The 25320-nt window shown below is 44.0% G+C and overlaps 1 protein-coding gene and 1 long non-coding RNA gene across 2 annotated transcripts in view; one reads left to right on the top strand and one right to left on the bottom strand.

Annotated features, from left to right (window-relative positions):
* The window catches only part of LOC137321000 (uncharacterized), a 75383-nt gene that overhangs the window by 34293 nt on the left and 15770 nt on the right, over positions 1 to 25320 (bottom strand). The gene's annotated exons all lie outside the window — the stretch shown is intronic.
* On the top strand, positions 925 to 13788 carry LOC137320996 (uncharacterized protein C9orf40-like). The gene is made up of 2 exons (XM_067983079.1): positions 925 to 1341; positions 10437 to 13788. The coding sequence occupies exons 1-2, from the start codon at positions 1015 to 1017 to the stop codon at positions 10611 to 10613; spliced, it is 504 nt and encodes a 167-aa protein (XP_067839180.1). The 5' UTR covers positions 925 to 1014; the 3' UTR covers positions 10614 to 13788.

The following is a 25320-nucleotide window of genomic DNA, read 5'->3' as shown; positions in this document are numbered from 1 at the left end:
GTATCTATCATTTTTCTTCAGCCTGATTTCCACAAAAAAAAGTCGTTCCGACTGATGCTTTTTAAATTGATTTACACAAAACTAGAATGATCAGGTTTTGAAAATCTAAACGATGTTCAGATTTTCCAAACTTTCCAAAACATCCAACAGACCTTGCTAAATAATTCATATCATTTCCTGGCAAATCTCTTAAAAAAAACTCCCAACTTTACAGTAACATCAGAATTGTTTTAAACTTTGTGTGTGTGTATGGGGGGAGGTCTGAATGTCTGTTACACATCGTTCTATCTTGAGAAATACACACTTGAATAGTATGACACAATCCTAACGAAGGAGGTAAGCTCCGAAAGCTTGTGATTTTCAAATAAAACTGTTGGACTATAACCTGGTGTTATAGAGTCATAGAGTTATACAGCACGGATAGAGGCCCTTCGGCCCATCGTGTCCGCGCCGGCCATCAGCCCTGTCTACTCTAATCCCATATTCCAGCATTTGGTCCGTAGCCTTGTATGCTATGGCATTTCAAGTGCTCATCCAAATGCTTCTTGAATGTTGTGAGGGTTCCTGCCTCCACAACCCTTTCAGGCAGTGAGTTCCAGACTCCAACCACCCTCTGGGTGAAAAAGTTCTTTCTCAAATCCCCTCTAAACCTCCCACCTTTTACCTTGAATCTATGTCCCCTCGTTATAGAACCCTCAACGAAGGGAAAAAGCTCCTTAGTATCCATCCTATCTGTGCCCCTCATAATTTTGTACACCTCAATCATGTCCCCCCTCAGCCTCCTCTGCTCTAAGTTGTAAGATTCCTCGAGTTACTTCCTTTGATATTTACTTTTCCGTTTCTCTGCAATTTGAGCCTCCAATCTCTGGAGGGCGGTACAATATTTTTTTTTTTGTTTATTGTTGCGACAAGCAAGCGTCCTGCAAAAGCTTTGGTTCAAAGGTCGCGGCAGAAGGCGTGGGGGGAGGTTTGAATTTGGTGGTCGGTGTGGCGAAGCACGACTTTAAGCGGCTGATGTCGAAGAGGAAAGCTGAGGATATCCTGTCGTATTACCAACCGAACAAACGGTTTATTTCGATATTTGTAGATTGCAGGAGTGTGACCCCCCTGATCAGTAGCGCCAAGAGGAAGCTGCAGGCGGTGGAGCAGGATCCGGGCAGGCTGCAGGGGCCCGACTGCAAGAGGGTGGAGAGCGCGAGGCGCGCGGCCCCCCCGCCCCGGGACCGGAGCGCGTGCGGAGACACCTGGTCACCGGGGGCGGGGGCGGCGGGGCCGCGGGGCACCGGTCCCAACGGTAACATCAGCCTTATTGGGACTGCGCGGAGAGTCGGGCCGCCAGAGGTAATTAGCTGTTGGGGACACGTTTGTTTGTAAGCAATTCTACTTCCGTCCGTAATTTTTTTTGCTGTTGTGGGTGGGGGTGGGGATTGGGGATGGTTTGGTTTGGGGGGGTGGGGATTGGGGATGGTTTGGTTTGGGGGGGTGGGGATTGGGGATGGTTTGGTTTGGGGGGGGTGGGGATTGGGGATGGTTTGGTTTGGGGGGGTGGGGATTGGGGATGGTTTGGTTTGGGGGGGGTGGGGGATGGTTTGGTTTGGGGGGGGTGGGGGATGGTTTGGTTTGGGGGGGGTGGGGGATGGTTTGGTTTGGGGGGGGTGGGGGATGGTTTGGTTTGGGGGGGGTGGGGGATGGTTTGGTTTGGGGGGGGTGGGGGATGGTTTGGTTTGGGGGGGGTGGGGGATGGTTTGGTTTGGGGGGGGTGGGGGATGGTTTGGTTTGGGGGGGGTGGGGGATGGTTTGGTTTGGGGGGGGTGGGGGATGGTTTGGTTTGGGGGGGGTGGGGGATGGTTTGGTTTGGGGGGGGTGGGGGATGGTTTGGTTTGGGGGGGGTGGGGGATGGTTTGGTTTGGGGGGGGTGGGGGATGGTTTGGTTTGGGGGGGGTGGGGGATGGTTTGGTTTGGGGGGGTGGGGGATGGTTTGGTTTGGGGGGGTGGGGGATGGTTTGGTTTGGGGATTGGGATGGTTTGGTTTGGGGGGGGTGGGGGATGGTTTGGTTTGGGGGGGTGGGGGATGGTTTGGTTTGGGGGGGTGGGGGATGGTTTGGTTTGGGGGTGGGGGATGGTTTGGTTTGGGGGTGGGGGATGGTTTGGTTTGGGGGATGGTTTGGTTTGGGGGATGGTTTGGTTTGGGGGTGGGGGATGGTTTGGTTTGGGGGATGGTTTGGTTTGGGGGGGTGGGGGATGGTTTGGTTTGGGGGGGTGGGGGATGGTTTGGTTTGGGGGGGTGGGGGATGGTTTGGTTTGGGGGGGTGGGGGATGGTTTGGTTTGGGGGGGTGGGGGATGGTTTGGTTTGGGGGGGTGGGGGATGGTTTGGTTTGGGGGGGTGGGGGATGGTTTGGTTTGGGGGGGTGGGGGATGGTTTGGTTTGGGGGGGTGGGGATTGGGGATGGTTTGGGGGGGTGGGGATTGGGGATGGTTTGGTTTGGGGGGGTGGGGATTGGGGATGGTTTGGTTTGGGGGGGTGGGGATTGGGGATGGTTTGGTTTGGGGGGGTGGGGATTGGGGATGGTTTGGTTTGGGGGGGTGGGGATTGGGGATGGTTTGGTTTGGGGGGGTGGGGATTGGGGATGGTTTGGTTTGGGGGGGTGGGGATTGGGGATGGTTTGGTTTGGGGGGGTGGGGATTGGGGATGGTTTGGTTTGGGGGGGAGTGGGGGATGGTTTGGTTTGGGGGGGAGTGGGGGATGGTTTGGTTTGGGGGGGAGTGGGGGATGGTTTGGTTTGGGGGGGGTGGGGGATGGTTTGGTTTGTGGGGGATGGTTTGGTTTGGGGGGTGGGGGATGGTTTGGTTTGGGGGGGTGGGGGATGGTTTGGTTTGGGGGGGGTGGGGGATGGTTTGCTTTGGGATTGGGGATGGTTTGGTTTGGGGGGATGGGGATGGTTTGGTTTGGGGGGGTGCGGATTGGGGATGGTTTGGTTTGGGGGGGTGGGGATTGGGGATGGTTTGGTTTGGGGGGGTGGGGGATGGTTTCGTTTGGGGGGGGATTGGTTTGGTTTTGTTGGTTTGGTTTGGGGGGGGGGGTTGGTTTGGTTTGGGGGGGGTTAGAATGACTCCTTTGGTGGTATTTGAGTGGAATTGGTCATTGCAGTACGATATCATTTCCTTTTTATTTGCTAATGCAGATTAATTATTGGTAAATGAATTTCAATATACGTAAGTGTGAGGTGTTACATTTTGGTAGGAAGAATAAGAAGGCCGCATACTTGGAGCACTGTGTATAGTTCTGGTCTCCACGTTATTAAAAAGAGATAGAGGCACTGTAGAAGGTGCAAACAAGATTTACAAGTATGATACCAGAATTGAGAGGATATATTTATCAGGAAAGACTAAGTAGGCTGGGAATCTTTTCTCTCGCAAAGAGAAGGCCGAGGGGTGACCTGATAGAGATCTTTAAAATTATGAAGGGGTTTGATAGGCTAGATGTAGAGATGTTTCCACTTGTGGGGGAGACCAAAACTATACCATAAAAATAAGATAGTCACCAATAAATCTAATAGGGAATTCAGGAAAAACTTCTTTACCCAAAGAGTGGTGAGGATGCGGAACTTGCTGCCACAAGGAGTAGATGAGGCGAATAGCATAAATGCATTTAAGGGGACGCTAGATAAGCACATGAGGGAGAAAGGAATAGAAGGGTATGCTGATAGGGTTAGATGAAGATGGGTGGGAGGAGGCTCGTGTGGAGCATAAACACTGGGATAGACCAATTGGGCCAAATGACCTGTTTTTGTGTTGTAAATTCGATGTCATTCTATGATTTTACAAGAGTTTTTTTTTATTTGTTCATGGGATGTGGGCGTCGCTGGCGAGGCCGGCATTTATTACCCATCCCTAATTGCCCTTGATAAGGTGGTGGTGAGCCGCCGCCTTGAACTGCTGCAGTCCTTGTGGTGAAGGTTCTCCCACAGTGCTGTTAGGAAGGGAGTTCCAGGATTTTGACCCAGCAACGATGAAGGAACGGCGATATATTTCCAAGTCGGGATGGTGTGTGACTTGGAGGGGAACGTGCAGGTGGTGTTGTTCCCATATGCCTGCTGCCCTTGTCCTTCTAGGTGGTAGAGGTCACAGGTTTGGGAGGTGCTGTCGAAGAAGCCTTGGCGAATTGCTGCAGTGCATCCTGTGGATGGTACACACTGCAGCCACAGTGCGCCGGTGGTGAAAGGAGTGAATGTTTAGGGTGGTGGATGGGGTGCCAATCAAGCGGGCTGCTTTGTCCTGGATGGTGTTGAGCTTCTTGAGTGTTGGAGCTGCACTCATCCAGGCAAGTGGAGAGTATTGCATCACACTCCTGACTTGTGCCTTGTAGATGGTGGAAAGGCTTTGGGGAGTCAGGAGGTGAGTCACTCGCCACAGAATACCCAGCCTCTAACCTGCTCTTGTAGCCACAGTATTTATATGGCTGGTCCAGTTAAGTTTCTGTTCAATGGTGACCCCCAGGATGTTGATGGTGGCGGATTCGGCGATGGTAATGCCATTGAATGTCAAGGGGAGGTAGTCATTGTCCGGCGCGAATGTTACTTGCCACTTATGAGCCCAAGCCTGGATGTTGTCCAGGTCTTGCTGCATGCGGGCTTGGGCTGCTTCGTTATTTGAGGGGTTGCGAATGGAACTGAACACTGCAATCATCAGCGAACATCCCCATTTCTGACCTTATGATGGAGGCAAGGTCATTGATGAAGCAGCTGAAGATGGTTGGGCCTAGGACACTGCCCTGAGGAACACCTGTAGCAATGCCCTGGGGCTGAGATGATTGGTCTCCAACAACCACTACCATCTTCCTTTGTGCTAGGTATGACTTCAGCCACTGGAGAGTTTTCCCCCTGATTCCCATTGACTTCAATTTTACTCGGGCTCCTTGGTGCCACACTTGGTCAAATGCTGCCTTGATGTCAAGGGCAGTCGCTCTCACCTCACCTCTGAAATTCAGCTCTTTTGTCCATGCTTCGACCAAGGCTGTAATGAGGTCTGGTGCCGAGTGGTCCTGGCGGAACCCAAACTGCGCATCGGTGAGCAGGTTATTGGTGAGTAAGTGCCGCTTGACAGCACTGTCGACGACACCTTCCATCACTTAGCTGATGATTGAGAGTAGACTGATGGGGCGGTAATTGGCCAGATTGGATTTGTCCTGCTTTTTGTGGACAGGACATACCTGGGCAATTTTCCACATTGTCGGGTAGATGCCAGTGTTGTAGCTGTACTGGAACAGTTTGGCTAGAGGCGCAGCTAGTTCTGGAGCACAAATCTTCAGCACTACAGCCGGGATGTTGTCGGGGCCCATAGCCTTTGCTGTCTCCAGTGCACTCAGCCGTTTCTTGATATCACGTGTAGTGAATCGAATTGGCCGAAGACTGGCTTCTGTGATGGTGGGGATATCGGGAAGAGGCCGAGATGGATCGTCCACTCGGCACTTCTAGCTGAAGATGGTTGCAAATGCTTCAGCCTTGCCTTTTGCACTCACGTGCTGGACTCCGCCATCATTGAGGATGGGGATGTTTGCAGAGCCTCCTCCTCCCGTTAGTTGTTTAATTGTCCACCACCATTCACGACTGGATGTGGCAGGACTGCAGAGCTTTGATCTGATCCGTTGGTTGTGGAATCGCTTTGCTCTGCTTATAGCCTGTTGCTTCCGCTGTTTAGCATGCATGTAGTCCTGAGTTGTAGCTTCACCAGGTTGGCATCTCGTTTTTCGGTACGCCTGGTGCTGCTCCTGGCATACTCTTCTACACTCTTCATTGAACCAGGGTTGATCCCTTGGCTTGTTGGTAAAAGCAGAGTGAGGAATATGCCGGGTCATGAGGTTACAGATTGTGCTGGAATACAGTTCTGCTGCTGCTGATGGCCCACAGCACCTCATGGATGCCCAGTTTTGAGCTGCTAGATCTGTTCTGAATCTATCCCATTTAGCACGGTGGTAGTGCCACACAACACGTTGGATGGTGTCCTAAGTGCGAAGACGGGATTTGGTCTCCACAAGGACTGTGCGGTGATCACTCCTACCAATACTGTCATGGACAGATGCATTTGCGACAGGTAGATTGGTGAGGACAAGGTCAAGTAAGTTTTTCCCTCGTGTTGGTTCGCTCACCACCTGCCGCAGGCCCAGACTGGCAGCTATGTCCTTCAGGACTCGGCTCGCACCGTTAGTAGTGGTGCTACCGTAGGACTGTAGTTAATTAATTAGGGTAATTTATCATTCAGACCTGCTCAATTTTGCTGCCTGTTAATGTAGAAGCATTGCAACAGCCCTAATAAAAGTCACAAATGACATCGTCTGTGACACTATCCTTTCTTAATCTCTCTGTAGCCTTTGACATGGTTGGTCATATTATCCTCTGCCAACGTCCAGCTCAGTTGTACTGCCCTCACTCAGTTTCTTTCTTGCCTGGCCAACCGTAGCCAAAATATTTCCAGCAATGACTTCTCTTCCCACCCCTGCAACATTACCTCTGGAATCCCCCAAGGATTATTCCTTGATCCACTTCCTCATCCACATGTTGCTCCTTGGCAACATCCTCCAACTCTAGCCACATGCGCATCCCAAAATCCCTCTGCCACAACATTGGTAGCCATGCCCTCATCCATCTAGCCCCTATACTCTAGAATTCCTTTCCTATATCTCTCCACTCCTGGCCAACGTTATCCCTCAACCAGCAACACTAAAAAAAGATTATCTGGTCATTATCACATTGCTGTTTGTGGGACATTGCTGTGTGCAAATTGGCTGCCGCATTTCTTACATTACAACAGTGACTACGCTTCAAAAGTACTTCATTGGCTGGAAAGCATTTTGGGAAGTCCTGAGGTCATGAAATGCGCGATATAAATTCAAGTCTTTGTTTGTGTTTTTCCTTTCCACCTCTCTCCTTTAAAATCCACCTTTTAAAATCTTCGGCTTAGTGTTGATTTTTGTCTGATTACGCTTCTGTGAAGCACCATGGAATTTTTTTTTACTCTAATAGTGCTACATAAATGCAAATTGTTGTTGAGTCATGTCATACCGTGCCAAATCACTTGCTCTAACCTTAATATGCAATTTTGTAACATGTTAAAATGATCAGCTTTTTTTTGCATTTATCAAAGTGATGCATGTTAGTCCCGGTAATAGGAACATTTTCTGATTCCAGGTACCTTGCTTGGCATGGCTTTACATGGCGTTTTTTCGATCACTGTGTTATTAGATTAAGTAGTAATTTAAAACAGTCAAGACAACTAGTGCTTAATTAGAGGTTGGCCATTGCCCACCACACTCGGTAACCCGAGGCCAGAAATGTGCAATTCTTGCGGGCAGGGCCGGTCATTCGTGCATGATAACTTTCCAGCAGCAAGGTAGACTTGAATCCATTTTATGGTAAATCTCATGAGATTTAAGAAGAGAGACAGTTTGTTAAGAAGGGAGACCGGGATAGACAGAGTAATTATCGGCCAATCAGTCTAACCTCAATAGTGGGCAAATTATTGGAATTGATAAATCGTCATTTAGAAAGGCATGGGTTAGTCAAGGACAGTCAGCATGGATTTGTTAAGGGAAGGTCGTGTCTGACGAACTTGATTGAATTTTTTGAGGAAGTAACAAGGAGGGTCAATGAGGGTAGTGCATTTGATGTAGTCTACATGGATTTTAGCAAGGCTTTTGGTCCCACATGGCAGACTACGAAATTAAATTATCAAGGAATATGAAAAGAAATAGTAAAAGTATTCTACAGACACATAACTAACAAAAGAAATATCAGGATAGGGATAGGGCCTCGAAGGATTGCACAAGATAAACTCACAGGTAATGACAGCGAAATGGGAGATATATTGAATAATTACTTTGCCTCAGTATTTACCAGGGAGATTACCATGGTGGGCATGACATTAGAAGAAGAGATCAAAAAAGATATAAAGATATTTAAGATAAAAAGAGGGAAGATAATTGATAAACTAATCAAACTTAGAGAGAATAAACCCTTGGTCCGGATGGATTGCATCCACGCATATTAAAAAAAGTTAGGGAAGAGATAGCAGAGGCACTATTACACATATAAAAATTCATTAGGGAGATAGAACAAGTCCAGGGAATTAAAGACCAATTAGCTTAATGTCAGTGGTAGGAAAGATAATGGAATCTTTACTCAAAGATGTAATTTAAAAAAATCTAGAAACTGAAAATATAATAAAGAATAGTCAGCACGGATTTCAAAAGGGAAGGTCCTGTTTGACCAACCTTATTGAATTCTTTGAAGAAGTAACAGAAAGGGTAGATATGAGTAATGTCGTAGATGTAATATATTTGGATTTTCAAAAGGCCTTCGATAAGGTACTGCATAGTGGACTCATGACTAAGGTCAGAGTATGTGGAGCCAGGGGACAAGTAGCAGAATGGATAGCAAGCTGGCTATAAAACAGAAAACAGAGTATGGGTTAAAAGTAGTTACTCAGACTGGCAAAAGGCAGGGAAGGGGAGTTGTGTTTCACAAGGATCGATGCTGGGACCATTGTTCTTCACTATTCACATAAACGATTTGGACTCGGGAATCGGAAGTACAATTTCAAAATTTGTGGATGACACCAAATTGGGAGGTATAGTTAATACTGAAGATGACTGCGACAAAATGCAGGAAGCCATTAATAAACTTGCAGAATGGGCGTGTAATAGGCAAATGAATTTCAATATCGATTAGTATGAGGTGGTACATTTTGCTAGGAAGAATAAGGAGGCCGCATGCTCCTCGGAAAATAAGAGTCTAAATGGGGTAGAGGAGCAGAGGAACCTGGGGGTACAGATAAACAAATCATTAAAAGTAGTGATGCGGGTCAATAAGGCCATTTCTTTTTAAAAAACGAACTAAGAACTGGGATTCATTTCTAGAGGGATAGAATTGAAAAGCAGAGAAGTTATGTGAAACTTGTATAGAACCTTGGTTAAACCACACTTGGAGTACAGAGGTACTGGAAAAGGTGCAAAAACGATTTACTAGGACAATGCCAGAACTGAGAGGCTGTACCTAAAAAGATTGAACAGGCTGGGGCTCTTTTCTCTAGAAAAGTGAAGACTGAGGGGTGACCTGATGGAAGTCTTTAAGATTATGAAATGGTTTGATAGGGCAGACGTAGAGAAGATGTTTCCACTTGCGGGGGAGACCAGAACTAGGGGCCGTAAATTTAAGATAGTCACTAATAAATCAATAGGGAATTCAGGAGAAACTTCTTTACCCAGAGAGTGGTTAGAATGTGACACTCGCTACCACAAGTAGTTGTTGAGGCGACTGGCATAGATCCATTTAAAAGGAAGCTAGATAAACCCAATAATGGAGAAAGGAATAGAAGGATATGCTGATAGGGTTAGATGAAGTAGGGAGGGAGGAGGCTCGTGTGGAGCATTCGGCCCTTGTTGGGCCAAATGGCCTGTTTCTGTGCTGTAAATGACAATAGGAATCTTAACGGTTATGAACAATTGCAATAACTTAAATAATAGATTGTTTCCATTGGTTGGCAAGATAGTAATGAAATTTAAAATAATCTCAAAAAAAATTAAAGGACAGGTTAGAAAAAATGTCCTCACAAAGTGATGGTTATAATGTGGAATTCTCCACCACAGGCCATTGTTGTAGCTGAGTCCATAGCTCCTTAGAAAAAAGAATTAGATGGCTGCTTGAAAAAGAGGACTAATGAAGGGTGTAGGGGGCAAGAAGTATGAGAATAGACTAAGCAGTTCCTGTGGAGGAAAAAAAAAGCACAAACTTGATGCACCAGTCGCCTGCTTCTGTGCTATAATAGGAATGTGGAAGCTCACCATCAGAGGTGTGATGATAAAGTTGGAGTGACTCCACTGGCTCGAATCTACACTCTGCAAAAAAACTACAGTGAAAATGGGATCTCTCCATCATGGGTGGAAGACACCAAACACTCAGACTACTGATAGGGAAAAGTATCAAGGGTGAATAGGTGACTAACAACCAAGTTTACAGTTTAATTTTTTTTTAAAATGAGCTGCTGCTGTCTGTTCTAGAGAAGTATTATGGCTTGGGTTTTGGGCTTCAGGGCAGGAAACAGCTTGCCAATGGATAGCGGGTATGACCAAAGAAACTTAATGCGAAGGTTTTTTTTTCTTTTACAAATAGTTATCCACTTCCTTTTAATATCTGTTATAGATTCTGCTACCATCGCTGTTTCTGGTAGAGCATTTTGTGTCCTAACAACTCAAAAAAATAAATAATGCTAACCTCTCCCTTTGTTCTAGATTAGATACTGAATGAAACCATAGGCTGCTTAATACAATAGTAAAAGTCTTCATGTATCCAAATGTCCTCTGCTCTTGCATTTGGATGACTGGTGTTTTGCACTCATTGGCCTTGATACTGTTTTTAAATAAATATTATTATTTTCCTTCTAGAATGCACCTTGGGATGATGTGTCTTGCCAATACAACTCATTTCAGTTTTGGAGAGCTCCTTTACCTACTGTTGAGTTGGCTGAGATTGAGGATTTTGAACAGGCGAAGATAGCTGAAGAAATGAATTGTGAAGATCCAGAAGAGGCAGCAGAAATAGAGATGGAGCTGCAGAACTGAGATTGACACACAAAGTTTAATAACAAAGTTCTGTTTGCATATTTTGAAGTTAATTAATAAGGCTAGGTGTTTTCCCTAAGGGAGTGGCGGGTGCAGTAGGCATTCTCGGTTTTTGCAAACATGTTTATTCTTGAGTGATCTACATTTCCCCAAATGTTTTTTCCTATATAACTTGTTTGATGGGTCACAGTCTTCGACTGGGGAGAATATTAAAAGTCCATAGGCTTTCAAAGTAACTGTGCTGTCCAAGTATGCAGGAAAAAGTATAACAAAATTGTTAATAAATGTGTAATAATTACCTGATAAAGAGGTTGAAATAATCTAAGAAACAATACACATGACCTGATTATATTCTGAGGTACCTTCCCCAGATGCAACAGATGTCCAATGAATAAGCAAACAAAGCATTTTTAGCGTGGACTTCAGGACTGTCAATAGGATTTGGGTTAAGCCTAATTGTGATCATGACAGTGTCTTCCTAGGCCAGTGTAACTTGTTTAAGTTTTCAGCTTATACACTGCTAAAACAAATATTAATATTACAGTAATAAAGCTACTCCGGTGTCACATGCAACCTTATTACTAATGAATCTAAACAAAAGCATGTAAAATATAGGATTTTAAAAGAAAAAGTTTGTCCCACTTCCCCATCTGAAGGCATTGATCGTGGTTACATATGATTTCATCCTCCAGTATCTCATCCAAATGGCCAGTCTTCATGTGTGAGCTTTGATATTGTTGGTGAGTTTCTGAGAGGGCATCACAGCCAAGGATAGATATGAAACTAACATGCTCTCTTGACCTGGTAGTGGGAAAGAGGCAGACAATAGCCCAGGTCACCAGTGTTAACTTTGAGCGCCGCAGCTTATTTGACTCTTTTGGGCACTGATACAACCAGGCCAGTCTTTGCAATCCAAATTTAAGTAAAGGAACAAAAGGGGATGGTAACACGAGGAAAGTGTTAACTTTTTTTATGCAGATTTGTGCTTCAGGTTTTTAGGGTTAATATATTATAATAATAAGGCTGCTGACACATGAGTGCCTTCTCGTGGCCGTTATTCATGCGAGTTTGATAGTGAATGTTGCCTGGCATCCAACTGCGGAGGTCATCACAACAGAGCCCAATTCTGTCACTCCTGAGTCCTCCTTACTTTTAGCAGCGGTTTCAGCATCAGGATTCCTGCCTGACTTTTATTTACCTTAACCCAAGGGTGTGGAGACCAATTATAGCACCTGTACAGCAGCTCTGACTTCAATCGGATAACTCAGTTCAGTCTAGGGATCAAATCTGGGATTGCATGGTTCACTGAGTAGCTGGGGAGGCTTGCCTCAAAAGTATTTGAAAGAAGTAGGCTTTGTGGGTCTGTAAAGATCATGAAAAAGAAAGTCTATGTACCATTTATTTTTACAAATCTTAGCCTACCAGTATACCTCAGTCATAAAGTAAATAATGTTAAGATAAGGCTGCTGTACATATTGTAAGAAGAAAAGGAAACAAAGGCATTTATATGGTGCCTTTCACCTCCTGAATGCCCCAAAGCTGTTTACAACCAATGGATTACTTTTTTAAGTGCAGTCACTGTTATTTTGAGACAATGCAACAGCCAATTTGCACACTTCAAGGTCCCACAAACATTGTTAATAATTGTCCAATGAAATCAGTTTTGGTGGTGTTGGCTGAAGGTGGAATGTTAGCTTGGACACTGGGTGAGAGTTTTGCCTTAGTTTAATAGCTTGTCTGAAAGACAGCATCTCTGACAATGCAGCATGCCCTCAATACTCCACTGAAGTGTCAGACTCTCTTTTCTCTATTTTGTGCTCAAGTCCAGGAGTAGGGCTTGAACCCACAACCTTTTGTTAGGAGTACTGCACTGTCAGAGGTGTCATCTTTCGGATGAGACATTAAACAGAGATCCCGTCTGCACGCTCGGGTGGATGTAAAAGATCCAACGGCACTATTCATAGAAATACTGAGTAATTCTCCTGGTGTCCTGGCCAACGTTTATCCTTTAACCAACACCATCAATACAGTTAAATTGGTGATTTATCTCATTGCTGTATGTGGGACCTTGTGCACAAGTTGGCTGCTGCCTTTCCCTAAATTACAACAGTGACTATGCTCGTTGGGTGTGAAGCATTTTTGGATGTTCTGTGATTGTAAAAGGTTCCACATAAATGCAAGTTTTTTCTTTTTTATTCAACAATGAGTCCAACTAACTGAGCTAAGCTGAGAAATGTTGACACCAGTTGTTATTTTTATAAGCGATTTCAAATTTTGAAATCCCAGTATACAACAAAAAAGAAACTCAGTGTTTCTGGGAACAGCTGAAAAATGTAAACATTTATGACTTTTCTAAATTTTTGTAGAGATTAAGGAAGAGGGATCGGGGCCTGGACTTGATGGTTGTAACTGGGTGCCACAATCTAATTAGCTATTTTTCCCCTGTGTCTGTCAGTGGGTAGAACTGTGTTATCCCCACTAGCAAGAGCACTTTGACTTTTTCAATCCTGACACCAGCAGGCCAGGATTAGTTCAGTTTAGTTAAGGATTTTTTTAATGTTAATTGACTAAACCACTTCTTGGACATAAGGATAGGGCACTACACACTCCATCACTGACATAAAATTGGACAGTCATAGTTATTGCTGGTACTTCTGGTAAACTCTGTTACTGAGCAGTGTGAAAATCTTGCCTGTTGTGTCTAACTTGACATTTTTAGTTGGAGAAAAGGGGTATAATATGTGATGTGCATTGTGTAAAATGTATCAGAAGAATGATACGGTAAGTTGTTTTGAGGCCGGGTGGGGGATGAGAAGTTTAACCTAGTTATGAGCTTGTAGCTTTTATTTTCCTTCCATGTGCTGGTGCTTCTTTGAGCTTCTAGGAATTTTTTGAAACTACTGCTGATTTTGTTATACAGCACGGATAGAGGCCCTTCGGCCCATCGTGTCGAATTGTTATTTCTGTTGTAAATGATATGTGATATTGGTAGTTTTATTAGTATTGTTACCAAGCACAAAGTAATAAATTTCACATTGAAAGGGAAAGCTATGGTTCTGTAAAGGAAATGAATGATGCCAATGTTGCATCTTTTGCTGTGAATATGCAGCGTGTTGAAGAATTTGTTTTATACAAAATTTTAATCCTTTAAAGAGTAAAAGATTATTATTTTCAATGTTTGCATTTTATAGCATTTTTGTATTCTTTGATCTAAGGCTCCTTCTGAAAATTGTGTGTAGCTTTCAGAGTCATAAAAATGTCACCACAGGATCAGTCAACCTATCTGACCTGTTATAGGGACAGCTCCATATCAGAACTATCTACTGTAATCTCATTTTCCTGCTCTTTCCCTGTATCCTTTAATTTTTTTTTGTTTACCTAATTTCCTTTTAAATGCAGTGATAACTCAACTTCAATAGCTATGTGAGGTGAAGCATCCCGTATTCTGACAACCCAATTATTTTATCTTTCCCCTCTTTTTAGTAGTAATTATGTATGCCCCCTTATTACCTGGACTCCTTTGGGGTTCTTTGTTATGAAATTAATAATATAAAGGGCATTGTTAAATATTTTTAATTATCTGATCCCAGCTCTAATTTGTTCCATATCTTTTACCTTTACTACTTTTACAAAGAGTGGGGATGGGGGAAAGAGTTAAATGCAACAATCTATTACTATAATGTTATTTACTTTGGATTTCTTAATGGCATGTGCAATTGAAACAGGAATTGTGCACTCTGAAGTACAGACCTGAGGGGTGCAATGTTTTTGATGCATTTGCCCTTATACCAAGTACTGAGAAAAAAAATGGAGCAAATTATAGTGTCAATAGATCCCATTGAAATGACTATTTCTGTATGAGGATTTAAATTGTTCCTTATTGTGAGACATTGTATACTGTTTTTTTAAAAGAACAGTATACAATGTGGAAATTAGCACCCTGGAAATCTGGATACTAGTCCTGGCATTACTGTTTGAATGATTGTTGTCAAGGCAGTCCATTTTAGAGCCTATAAGAATTTGCCTGAGTTCCAAGAAGTTGTCAGAATTCTCTAGTCATCTTTGGGACTACATGTTTTCTTTATCAAGCGGCGTGGCCTCTCCAATTTGAAAATGTGAATGTTTTGCTACCTGATTTAATGATACGGCTCCTTTGGTTGAGGGTAGGGAGAAGAATCTCTTAAGGTGAAGAAATAATCTGCAAGACAGGTGAGCCCAAGCCATTTGATTCTGATATCAGTCCACTTGATGTATAAACAAGTTGTAATTCAGAGCTGACTGCCCAGCATTGCTGAATTTTCAGCCACAGAGCTGGCACCTGTTTTACCACAGTAAAAACAAACCTGTATCTACATGCTCCAGTGAAGGGACACTGGTGCAAAAACCATAAATGGGCCCAACATTCAACAGGCATAGCGAGGTAATGGTAATTTTAATGTGAGCAGTTTGGCAGAGCAGTATTTACCTGATTTGCTGCACAGAATGATAATACGGTTTTGGATGAATCCAATTTATTTTTTGTTTACTCTAGTATATGGCATCCAAATTGCCCTGAATCTAATCAACTCTATGTCTGGACCATTGCAGAGGTTAGTGGGGGAAATAGCCAACACAGGCTCTGCTGCAGAATACTGGATGGCCAAAAACACAGCCATCAAAGTTTTACCTACCTTGCTGGCTACATGGTTCAGGATTCAGGAAAGCTGAAAGGAAAATACAATCCAACCTCCATTATCTCTGCTAAGCTAATAGACGTTTCCTCATTGCACAACAATCTCTGATATAAATTAACCTCACTGCCCAGGAAAGATTTACATTGTACTTCATTTAATATTGCTGTACCATACAGGCAAAATCAAAATTTGAGGACATTCTATTCATTAATTCCCATTATTCAGTGGAAGAGGATTGTAAGCTCCACTGCTAATGTGGGGGGGGGGGGGGGGGAGAGGAGAGGAGGGTCAAACACTTTCCCGTCCTGTTTACTTATTTTGTACCAGTAGTCATTTTAAAGTTCAGTGACCCTCCTTCACAATAGTGTGTTCTTTTAAGTGTGACTTGCTGATTAATGAAATCAATTGATAGCGCTCAAATGTATTTTTTTTGTATTAAGAATCACAATAAGCACAACTTCATCTCAGCAGCAGGGGGTGCAGCCAGATGTGTGTAACATATATAACTTGTACTTTTTCTTGCAGGATGTGTATGGTGATGTTGCTGTGCATTGGTTGAGGGATCAAATACCTATGCTGTAGATGTTAGGCGACAACCGGCGCACAATTCCAATGGTTCATCGCATAGAGCTGGCTTTTGAAATAGGAAAGTCACGCAAGCAGATCATTTGCCTCTGCGCGGAAACAGTGAATGTTTGACCTAGCAACAGTAGGCAACTATTTAGAACCTTGAAGCATAGAGAAACTGCAGAAAGGATGGACTTCACCTAAGCTAAGCCAGTACCAATGTCCTGATAGTGAGGGTACGGTAGCATAGTGATTATGTTACTGGGCTAGTAATCCAGAGGCCTGGACTAAAATCCAGAGTCATGAGTTCAAATCCCGCCATGGCAGCTGGCGAATTTAAATTTAATTAATTAAATTCAATTAATTAAATAAAAATCTGGAATTAAAATACGAGTATCAGTAATGATGGCCATGAAACTACCGGATTGTCGTAAAAACCCATCTGGTTCACTAATGTCCTTTAGGGAAGGAAACCTGCCATCCTTACCCGGTCTGGCCTATATGTGACTCCAGACCTACAGTAATGTGGTTGATTCTTAATTGCCCTCTGAAATGGCCGAGCAAGCCACTCAGTTGTAAAATCTCGCTACGAAAAGTCATAATAAGAATAAAACCGGACGGACCACCCGGCATCGGACCACTAGGCACCGGACACGACAACGGCAAAAAAACACCAAGCCCTGCAAGGTCCTCCTTACTAACATCTGGGGACTTGTGCCAAAATTGGGAGAGCTGTCCCACAGACGAGTCAAGCAACAGCCTGACATAGCCATACTCACAGAATCATACCTTGAAGCCAACATCCCAGACCCTTCCATCACCATCCCTGGGTATGTCCTGTCCCACCGGCAGGACAGACCCACCAGAGGTGGCGGTACAGTGATATACAGTCAGGAGGGAGTGGCCCTGGGAGTCCTCAACATTGACTCTGGACCCCATGAAATCTCATGGCATCAGGTCAAACATGGGCACGGAAACCTCCTGCTGATTACCACCTACCGTCCTCCCTCAGCTGATGAATCAGTCCTCCTCCATGTTGAGCACCACTTGGAGGAAGCACTGAGGGTAGCAAGGGCACAAAATGTCCATCACCAAGAGTGGCTCGGTAGCACCACTACTGACCGAGCTGGCCGAGTCCTGAAGGACATAGCTGCTAGACTGGGCCTGCGGCAGGTGGTGAGCGAACCAACACGAGGGAAAAACTTACTTGACCTCGTCCTCACCAATCTACCTGTCGCAAATGCATCTGTCCATGACAGTATTGGTAGGAGTGACCACCGCACAGTCCTCGTGGAGATGAAGTCCCGTCTTCGCACTGAGGACACCATCCAACATGTGTGGCACTACCACCGTGCTAAATGGGATAGATTCAGAATGGATCTAGCAGCTCAAAATTGGGCATCCATGAGGCGCTGTGGGCCATCAGCAGCAGCAGAATTGTATTCCACCACAATCTGTAACCTCATGGCCCGGCATATTCCTCACTCTACCATTACCAACAAGCCAGGGGATCAACCCTGGTTCAATGAGGAGTGTAGAAGAGCATGCCAGGAGCAGCACCAGGCGTACCTAAAAATGAGGTTCCAACCTGGTGAAGCTACAACTCAGGACTACATGCATGCTAAACAGCAGAAGCAACATGCTATAGACAGAGCTAAGCGATTCCACAACCAACGGATCAGATCAAAGCTCTGCAGTCCTGCCACATCCAGTCGTGAATGGTGGTGGAGGACAATTAAACAACTAACGGGAGGAGGAGGCTCTGCAAACATCCCCATTCTCAACGATGACGGAGTCCAGCACGTGAGTGCAAAAGACAAGGCTGAAGCGTTTGCAACCAGCCAGAATTGCAGAGTGGATGATCCATCTCAGCCTCCTCCCGATATCCCCACCATCACGGAAGCCAGTCTTCGGCCAATTCGATTCACTCCACGTGATATCAAGAAACGGCTGAGTGCACTGGAGACAGCAAAGGCTATGGGCCCCGACAACATCCCAGCTGTAGTGCTGAAGACTTGTGCTCCAGAACTAGCTGCGCCTCGAGCCAAGCTGTTCCAGTACAGCTACAATACTGGCATCTACCCGGCAATGTGGAAAATTGCCCAGGTATGTCCTGTCCACAAAAAGCAGGACAAATCCAATCCGGCCAATTACCGCCCCATCAGTCTACTCTCAATCATCAGTAAAGTGATGGAAGGTGTCGTCGACAGTGCTATCAAGCGGCACTTACTCACCAATAACCTGCTCACCAATAACCTGCTCACCACTCGGCTCCAGACCTCATTACAGCCTTGGTCCAAACATGGACAAAAGAGCTGAATTCCAGAGGTGAGGTGAGAGTGACTGCCCTTGACATCAAGGCAGCATTTGACCGAGTGTGGCACCAAGGAGCCCTAGTAAAATTGAAGTCAATGGGAATCAGGGGGAAAACTCTCCAGTGGCTGGAGTCATACCTAGCACAAAGGAAGATGGTAGTGGTTTTGGAGGCCAATCATCTCAGCCCCAGGGCATTGCTGCAGGAGTTCCTCAAGGCAGTGTCCTAGGCCCAACCATCTTCAGCTGCTTCATCAATGACCTTCCCTCCATCATAAGGTCAGAAATGGGGATGTTCGCTGATGACTGCACAGTGTTCAGTTCCATTCGCAACCCCTCAGATAATGAAGCAGTCCGAGCCCGCATGCAGCAAGACCTGGACAACATCCAGGCTTGGGCTCATAAGTGGCAAGTAACATTTGCGCCAGATAAGTGCCAGGCAATGACCATCTCCAACAAGAGAGAGTCTAACCACCTCCCCTTGACATTCAACGGCATTACCATCGCCGAATCCCCCACCATCAACATCCTGGGGGTCACCATTGACCAGAAACTTAACTGGACCAGCCATATAAATACTGTGGCTACGAGAGCAGGTCAGAGGCTGGGTATTCTGAGGCGAGTGACTCACCTGCTGACTCCCCAAAGCCTTTCCACCATCTACAAGGCACAAGTCAGGAGTGTGATGGAATACTCTCCACTTGCCTGGATGAGTGCAGCTCCAACAACACTCAAGAAGCTCGACACCATCCAAGATAAAGCAGCCCGCTTGATTGGCACCCCATCCACCACCCTAAACATTCACTCCCTTCACCACCGGCGCACTGTGGCTGCAGTGTGTACCATCCACAGGATGCAATGCAGCAACTCGCCAACGCTTCTTCAACAGCACCTCCCAAACCCGCGACCTCGACCACCTGGAAGGACAAGAGCAGCAGGCGCATGGGAACAACACCACCTGCACGTTCCCCTCCAAGTCACACACCATCCCGACTTGGAAATATATCGCCGTTCCTTCATCGTCGCTGGGTCAAAATCCTGGAACTCCCTTCCTAACAGCACTGTGGGAGAACTGTCACCACATGGACTGCAGCGGTTCAAGAAGGCGGCTCACCACCACCTTCTCGAGGGCAATTAGGGATGGGCAATAAATGCTGGCCTCGCCAGCGACGCCCACATCCCGTGAACGAATAAAAAAAAAAGATAGAGCAAAAGTGATAGATGTAAATTAGTGCGGCAAGGGAGAGGCAAATCGTAGAACGCTTGGAGGAGGAGTTAATAGATATTGAGCAGGCAAAGTAGTCTAAAATAGTAAACTCGGTGGGGGGCATGGAGAGCCAGATGGAAGGTAGTGAAAGAAAATAATAAAGGGTACTGAGGAGTGTGCATGTTTTTGGATTGGAGTGTGGGGTATCCTAGATTCAAACCCAAATTTTGCCACTGTGTTGCAACAATGGTTATGCACTGAACAATTGTACCATCTATCTGCCTTTCAATTTCCTCTTTTGTTCATTACCATTGCTGCAAGTCCCGTATGGATACCATCAAAATGTATTTTAAAACTACAAAATAATGAGGTCGTTGGAACAGCTTATATTCTATCTGCAGTGTTCCAGTTCTTGCATTTGTACTATCTCTTATTAGTACAGTTTATCATTAATTACAATAACATTTATTATCTTAGTTCAGCATAACATTGGAGCTTTCAGAAAAATTGCCCAGTATAAATACCTGCAAACCTTATAGACCTTAGAATCATAGAAAATTTACGGCACAGAAGGAGGCCTTTCGGCCCATCATGACCGTGCCGGCTGAAAATGAACCACCCAGCCTAATCCCACTTTCCAGCACTTGGTCCATAGCCCTGTATGTCATGGCACTTCAGGTGCACATCCAGGTATTTTTTAAATGAGTTGAGGCTTTCTGCTTCTGCCACCCTTTCAGGCAATGAGTTCCAGACCCCTACCACCCTCTGGATGAAATTTTTTTTTCCTCAGCTCCCCTCTAATCCTTCTACCAATCACTTTAAATCTATGCCCTGTGGTTATTGACCTCTCTGCTAAGGGAAATAGATCCTTCCTCTGCACTCTATCTATGCCCATCATAATTTTGTATATCTCAATTAAATCACCCCTCAGCTTCCGCTGTTCCAAAGAGAACAACCCCAGCCAATCCAATCTTTTCTCATAGCTAAAATTCTCCAGTCCTGGCAACATCCTCTCTAATGCAGTTACATCCTTCCTGCAATGTGGTGACCAGAACTGTACACAGTACTCAAGCTGTGGCCTAATCAGTGTTTTACACAGTTCCAGCATAACCTCCCTGCTCTTATATTCTATGCCTTGGCTAATAAAGGAAAGTATTCCATATGCCACCTTAACCACGTTATCTACCTGTTCTATCTTCAGGGATCTGTGGACATGCACTCCAAGGTCTCTCACTTCCTCTACACTTTTCAGTATCCTCCCATTTATTGTGTATTCCCTTGCTTTGTTTGCCTTCCCCAAATGCATTACCTCAGACTTCTCCGGATTGAATTCCATATGCCACTTTTCTGCCCACCTGACCAATCCATTGATATCTACCTGCAGACTACAGCTTTCCTCCTCGCTATCAACCACACGGCCAATTTTTGTATCATCTGCAAACTTCTTAATCATGCTCCCCACATTTAAGTCCGAATCATTAATATATATCACAAAAAGTAAGGCACCTAGTACTGGGCCCTGCGGAACCCTACTGGAAATAGCCTTCCAGTCACAAAAACACCCGTCTACCATTACCCTTTGCTTCTTGCCACTGAGCCAATTTAGGATCTAACGTGCTACTCTCCCTTGGATTCCATAGGCTTGTACTTTTTTGACCAAAAGCATTGTTAAAATCCATGTAGACTACATCAAATGCACTACCCTCATCGACCTCCTTGTTACCTCCTCAAAAAATTCAATCAAGTTAGTCAGACACAACCTTCCCTCTAGAAATCCATGCTGACTGTCCTTGATTACTTTGTGGCTTTCTAAATGACTGTTTACCCTGTCCCTCAGAATTGATTCCAATAATTTACCCACCACCAAGGTTAGACTTACTGGCCTGTAATTACTTGGTCTATCCCTTGCTCCCTTTTTAAACAATGGTATAACATTAGCAGGCTTTCAATCCTCCGGCACCACACCTGTATCCAGTGAGGATTGGAAAATGATGGTCAGAGCCTCTGCTATTTCCTCTCTTGCTTCTTTTAACAGCCTGGGATACATTTCATCCGGCTCTGGTGTTTTATCTACTTTCAAAGATGCTAATCCCCTTAATATTTCCTCTCTCACTAAGTTTATCCCATCCGATATTTCACGCTCCTCCTCCTTAACTATAATGTCTGCATCGTCCCTCTCTCTTGATTAGACACAAAATATTCATTAAGAACCATACCAACATCTTCCGCCTCCACACATAAGTTACCTTTTTGGTCTCTAATAGGCCCTACTCTTTCCTTAGTTATCCTCTTGCTCTTAATATATTTATAAAACATCTTTGGGTTTTCCTTGATTTTACTGGCCAATATTTTTTCATGCCCTCTCTTTGCTTTCCTAATTTCCTTTTTTAATTTCACCCCAGCACTTTTTATACTCCTCTAGGCTTTCTGTAGTGATGAGTTCTCGGAGTCTGACATAAGCTTTCCTTTTCTGCCTTATCTTACCTTGTATGCTCCTTGACATCCAGAATGTTCTAGATTTGACAGCCCCACCCTTTCTCTTTGTGGGAACATGATTACTCTGCACCCCTTGAATCTTCCCCTTGAATACCTCCCACTGCTCTGACATTGATTTACTTCCAAGTAGCTGTTTCCAGTCCACTTTTGCTAAATCCCTTAGCTTAGTAAAATTGGCTTTTCCCCAATCAAGAACTTTAGCTCCTGTTCTGTCTTTGTCCTTTTCCATAACTATGCTAAAACTAACTGAATTATGATCACTACCACCAAAATGCTAAATGCTTAAAGTTGTACTATTATGAAATAGAAATCAAAACATGCGGACTTGCTGTATAGAATATAAATACAGCACTTGCTTGGAATAAAATCGAAATGCAGCTTTGCATTTATTTCATTAATTCATTTGCTTCTGAATGAAGAGCAGCAGCTTCTGCATCATTTTTGTTTCAGTTAATTCTTTGAAGCATTTCTGCCTCGCACTCAGTTCTGCAGATGACGTTATGGGTGCCTTGTAACAACATGCTTGTCTATTGCCCTTAAGTCAGCCATGTAGCATTGTGAGTAGCACTTAATATTCATGCATGTCATATGTCTAAAGTACACAGGAGCAGCAGTAGGCCATTCAGCCCCTCATGCCCGTTCCGCCACTCAATTAGATCATGGCTTGTCTGCACCTCAATTCCATTTACCCGCCTTTGCTCCATATCCCATGAAAGTATAATCATCTCTGCTTGATTTTCACTTCTACTATGCCATGCTCTGTACTAAGTTGTTGAAATATCATACTCATTCTATCTCTTTGTAAAATTCTCTTGTAAGCAGACAGCTTATGTCAAACACCCAAACCTATTCCCATTTTCGACTCTGCGTCCATGTTTCTGTGTTATATACCAACATTGATACTTAGTATATTGTAAATTTTCACTTTAATTAGTGTAAACAATTTTTGAGCATTTGGAGACTGGAGAAGCTGGGATTGTTCTCCTTAGAGCAGAGATGGTTGTGAGGAAATTTGATAGAGGTGTTCAAAATCATGAAGGGTCTAAACAGTGTAGATAGAGAGAAACTGTTCCCATTGGTGGAAGGGTCAAGAACCAGAGGGCATAGATTTAAGGTGATTGGAAAAAGAACCAAAGGTGACATGAGGAAAAACTTTTTTACACAGCGAATGGTTGGGATCTGGAATGGACTGCCTGAGGGGAGTGGTGGAGGCAGATTCAATCATGGCCTTCAAAAGGGAACTGGATAAGTACTTGAAATGAAAAACTGTGCAGGGCTACAGGGAATAGGGTGGGGGAGTGGGACTAGCTGGATTGCTCACGCATAGAACCGGTGCGGACTCGATGGGCCAAATGGCCTCCTTCCATGCTGTAACCTTTCTATGATTTGAGAGTCTGTGGCTTTCTTGTGCTGTCCCTACTGCTAAGTCAGTATATTTTTTTACAAATTTATCACTGGTTACTTTCTTGTCAATCATATTTCTTAGTTGCACAAACATGTTGCCTAGATTGAGGGTTTAGTTGCTAATAGGTATACTTATGTTTTCTTTACCGAACCACTGAATTTCAGTCTTCCTAGTATTTATCTTCAGGCCCATTTTGGATTTATGGCCCAGTTTATACAATTTGGTGCAAACACACCAAAGACTTAATGGGCAGAATTTGATATCAAAATAATGGTGAGGCTAATAGCGCTTGCTGTTATTTATGCGCAAATGCTACAGCAACTTCAGGAGAGGGGCAGATATGTGGTTAAATGCGAATATCCAAAAGCTGTTGTCCAATTTGCACCTCTCCGCCGTTAGTTTTGTGAAATCGGCATCTCGCTGTCTGCCTCACCATTGAAATGCATTCAGTTGCGTGAAGTTACTGTATTTGCGTGATAGATGCAAACTAAACTCGTCTCAGAAAGTTAAGTCTTGTCATTTCAAGCGCAAGTACCATTTTAATGACGTAATAAGTGTTAACTACTACCAGTCAAGCTTTCTGGCACTGAAAATTAATTATTACAAGTTTGGAGTCTCATTCCTTCAGGTATTAATTGATGTTGGAGATTTAAAAAATGTCAAATTTAAATTTAATTTGTTTTACTTTTCCTTTCTGACTTTTTTCTCTCTCAATCCAAATAGTATTCCAACTCCAAAGATGATGAGTTGTAGCCCTTCTTGCGCCATCAATGCAGTACAAGTTGGTAAACTGTATTCCTAACACTACAGCAACTACTTCTAGATCTCTTGTGCCAGTGACTATACTAATTTTCAGTATGATATTGAGATATGGTGGTCACATGTCCGTGAGGTGTGCTTCCACCTCCATCTTGAACCATTCAGTCTCCTTTTATGTGACTTAGAGTGCTCTTGGAAAATCTCTCCGTTTGATCGGCATCGTTTGATCATAGAAAATCATATAATTTTGCACAAGAATAAATAATTTTCTAAGATGGAGGATTAAACAATGCCGATTATCTTGAACATGTGTTCTGTAGCATGTCGGCACTTTTTTCTGGATACCTGTACCACTACATCAAAATCCAGAAACCAGATGCTTTCAAAGCAATTTTTAAAATCCCCTGAACTGGAAAAGCTATGGGGAGAGATGGGCTACATTTTGGACGTTTACAATCATCTGTGACTCATGAACAATTTTTTTATCTCAAATGATGGGCCATAATTTGCTGTAGCAGGGCACCTAACAGCATCTGCTGTTAGTTAAACTTGCCCTTGCACATTTAGGTTTTAAATTTTTTTGTGTGGCAATTTGCTGAAAGTGTGAGCTGTTAACAGCACAGCGAAGGGAACAGGGTATCTGGGACCTGAGTGAACAGGGCAAGCAACAGGGTATCTCCTTAACCAATCAGATTGAAGGATTGTGAAATAAATGGCACATGAACTGAGAAGGACTTGTAAATTAGAGTGGGTGAATTCAATGTCAAATCAGGTACAGAAAGAGAAATAAGGAAAGAAAGATTGGATTGAGAGAGAAAAAAAGACAAAGGAAACGTAAAACAAATTAAATTTAAATTTGACATTTTTAAAATCTCCAACATCAATTAATACCTGAAGGAATGAAACTCCAAACTTGTAATAGTTAATTTTCAGTCCCAGAAAGCTTGACTGGTAGTAGTTAACACTTATTACATCGTTAAAATGGTACTTGCGCTTGAAATGACGAGACTTTACTTTCTGAGACAAGTTTAGTTTGCAAATACAGTAACTTCACGCAATTGAATGCATTTCAATGGTGAGGCAGACAGCGAGATGCCAATTTCACAAAACTAACGGTAGAGCAGTGCAAATTGGACAACAGCTTTTGGATATTCGCATTTAACCACATATCTGCCCCTCGCCTGAAGTTGCTGTAGCATTTGCGCATAAATAACAGCAAGCGCTATTAGCCTCACCATTATTTTGATATCAAATTCTGCCCATTAAGTCTTTGGTGTGTTTGCACCA

Source organism: Heptranchias perlo, chromosome 4, assembly GCF_035084215.1.
Source record: "Heptranchias perlo isolate sHepPer1 chromosome 4, sHepPer1.hap1, whole genome shotgun sequence".
Taxonomy (NCBI): Eukaryota; Metazoa; Chordata; class Chondrichthyes; order Hexanchiformes; family Hexanchidae; genus Heptranchias; species Heptranchias perlo.
The sequence above is the reverse complement of the archived record's forward strand: the minus strand, read 5'-3'. Positions and strand labels throughout refer to the sequence as shown.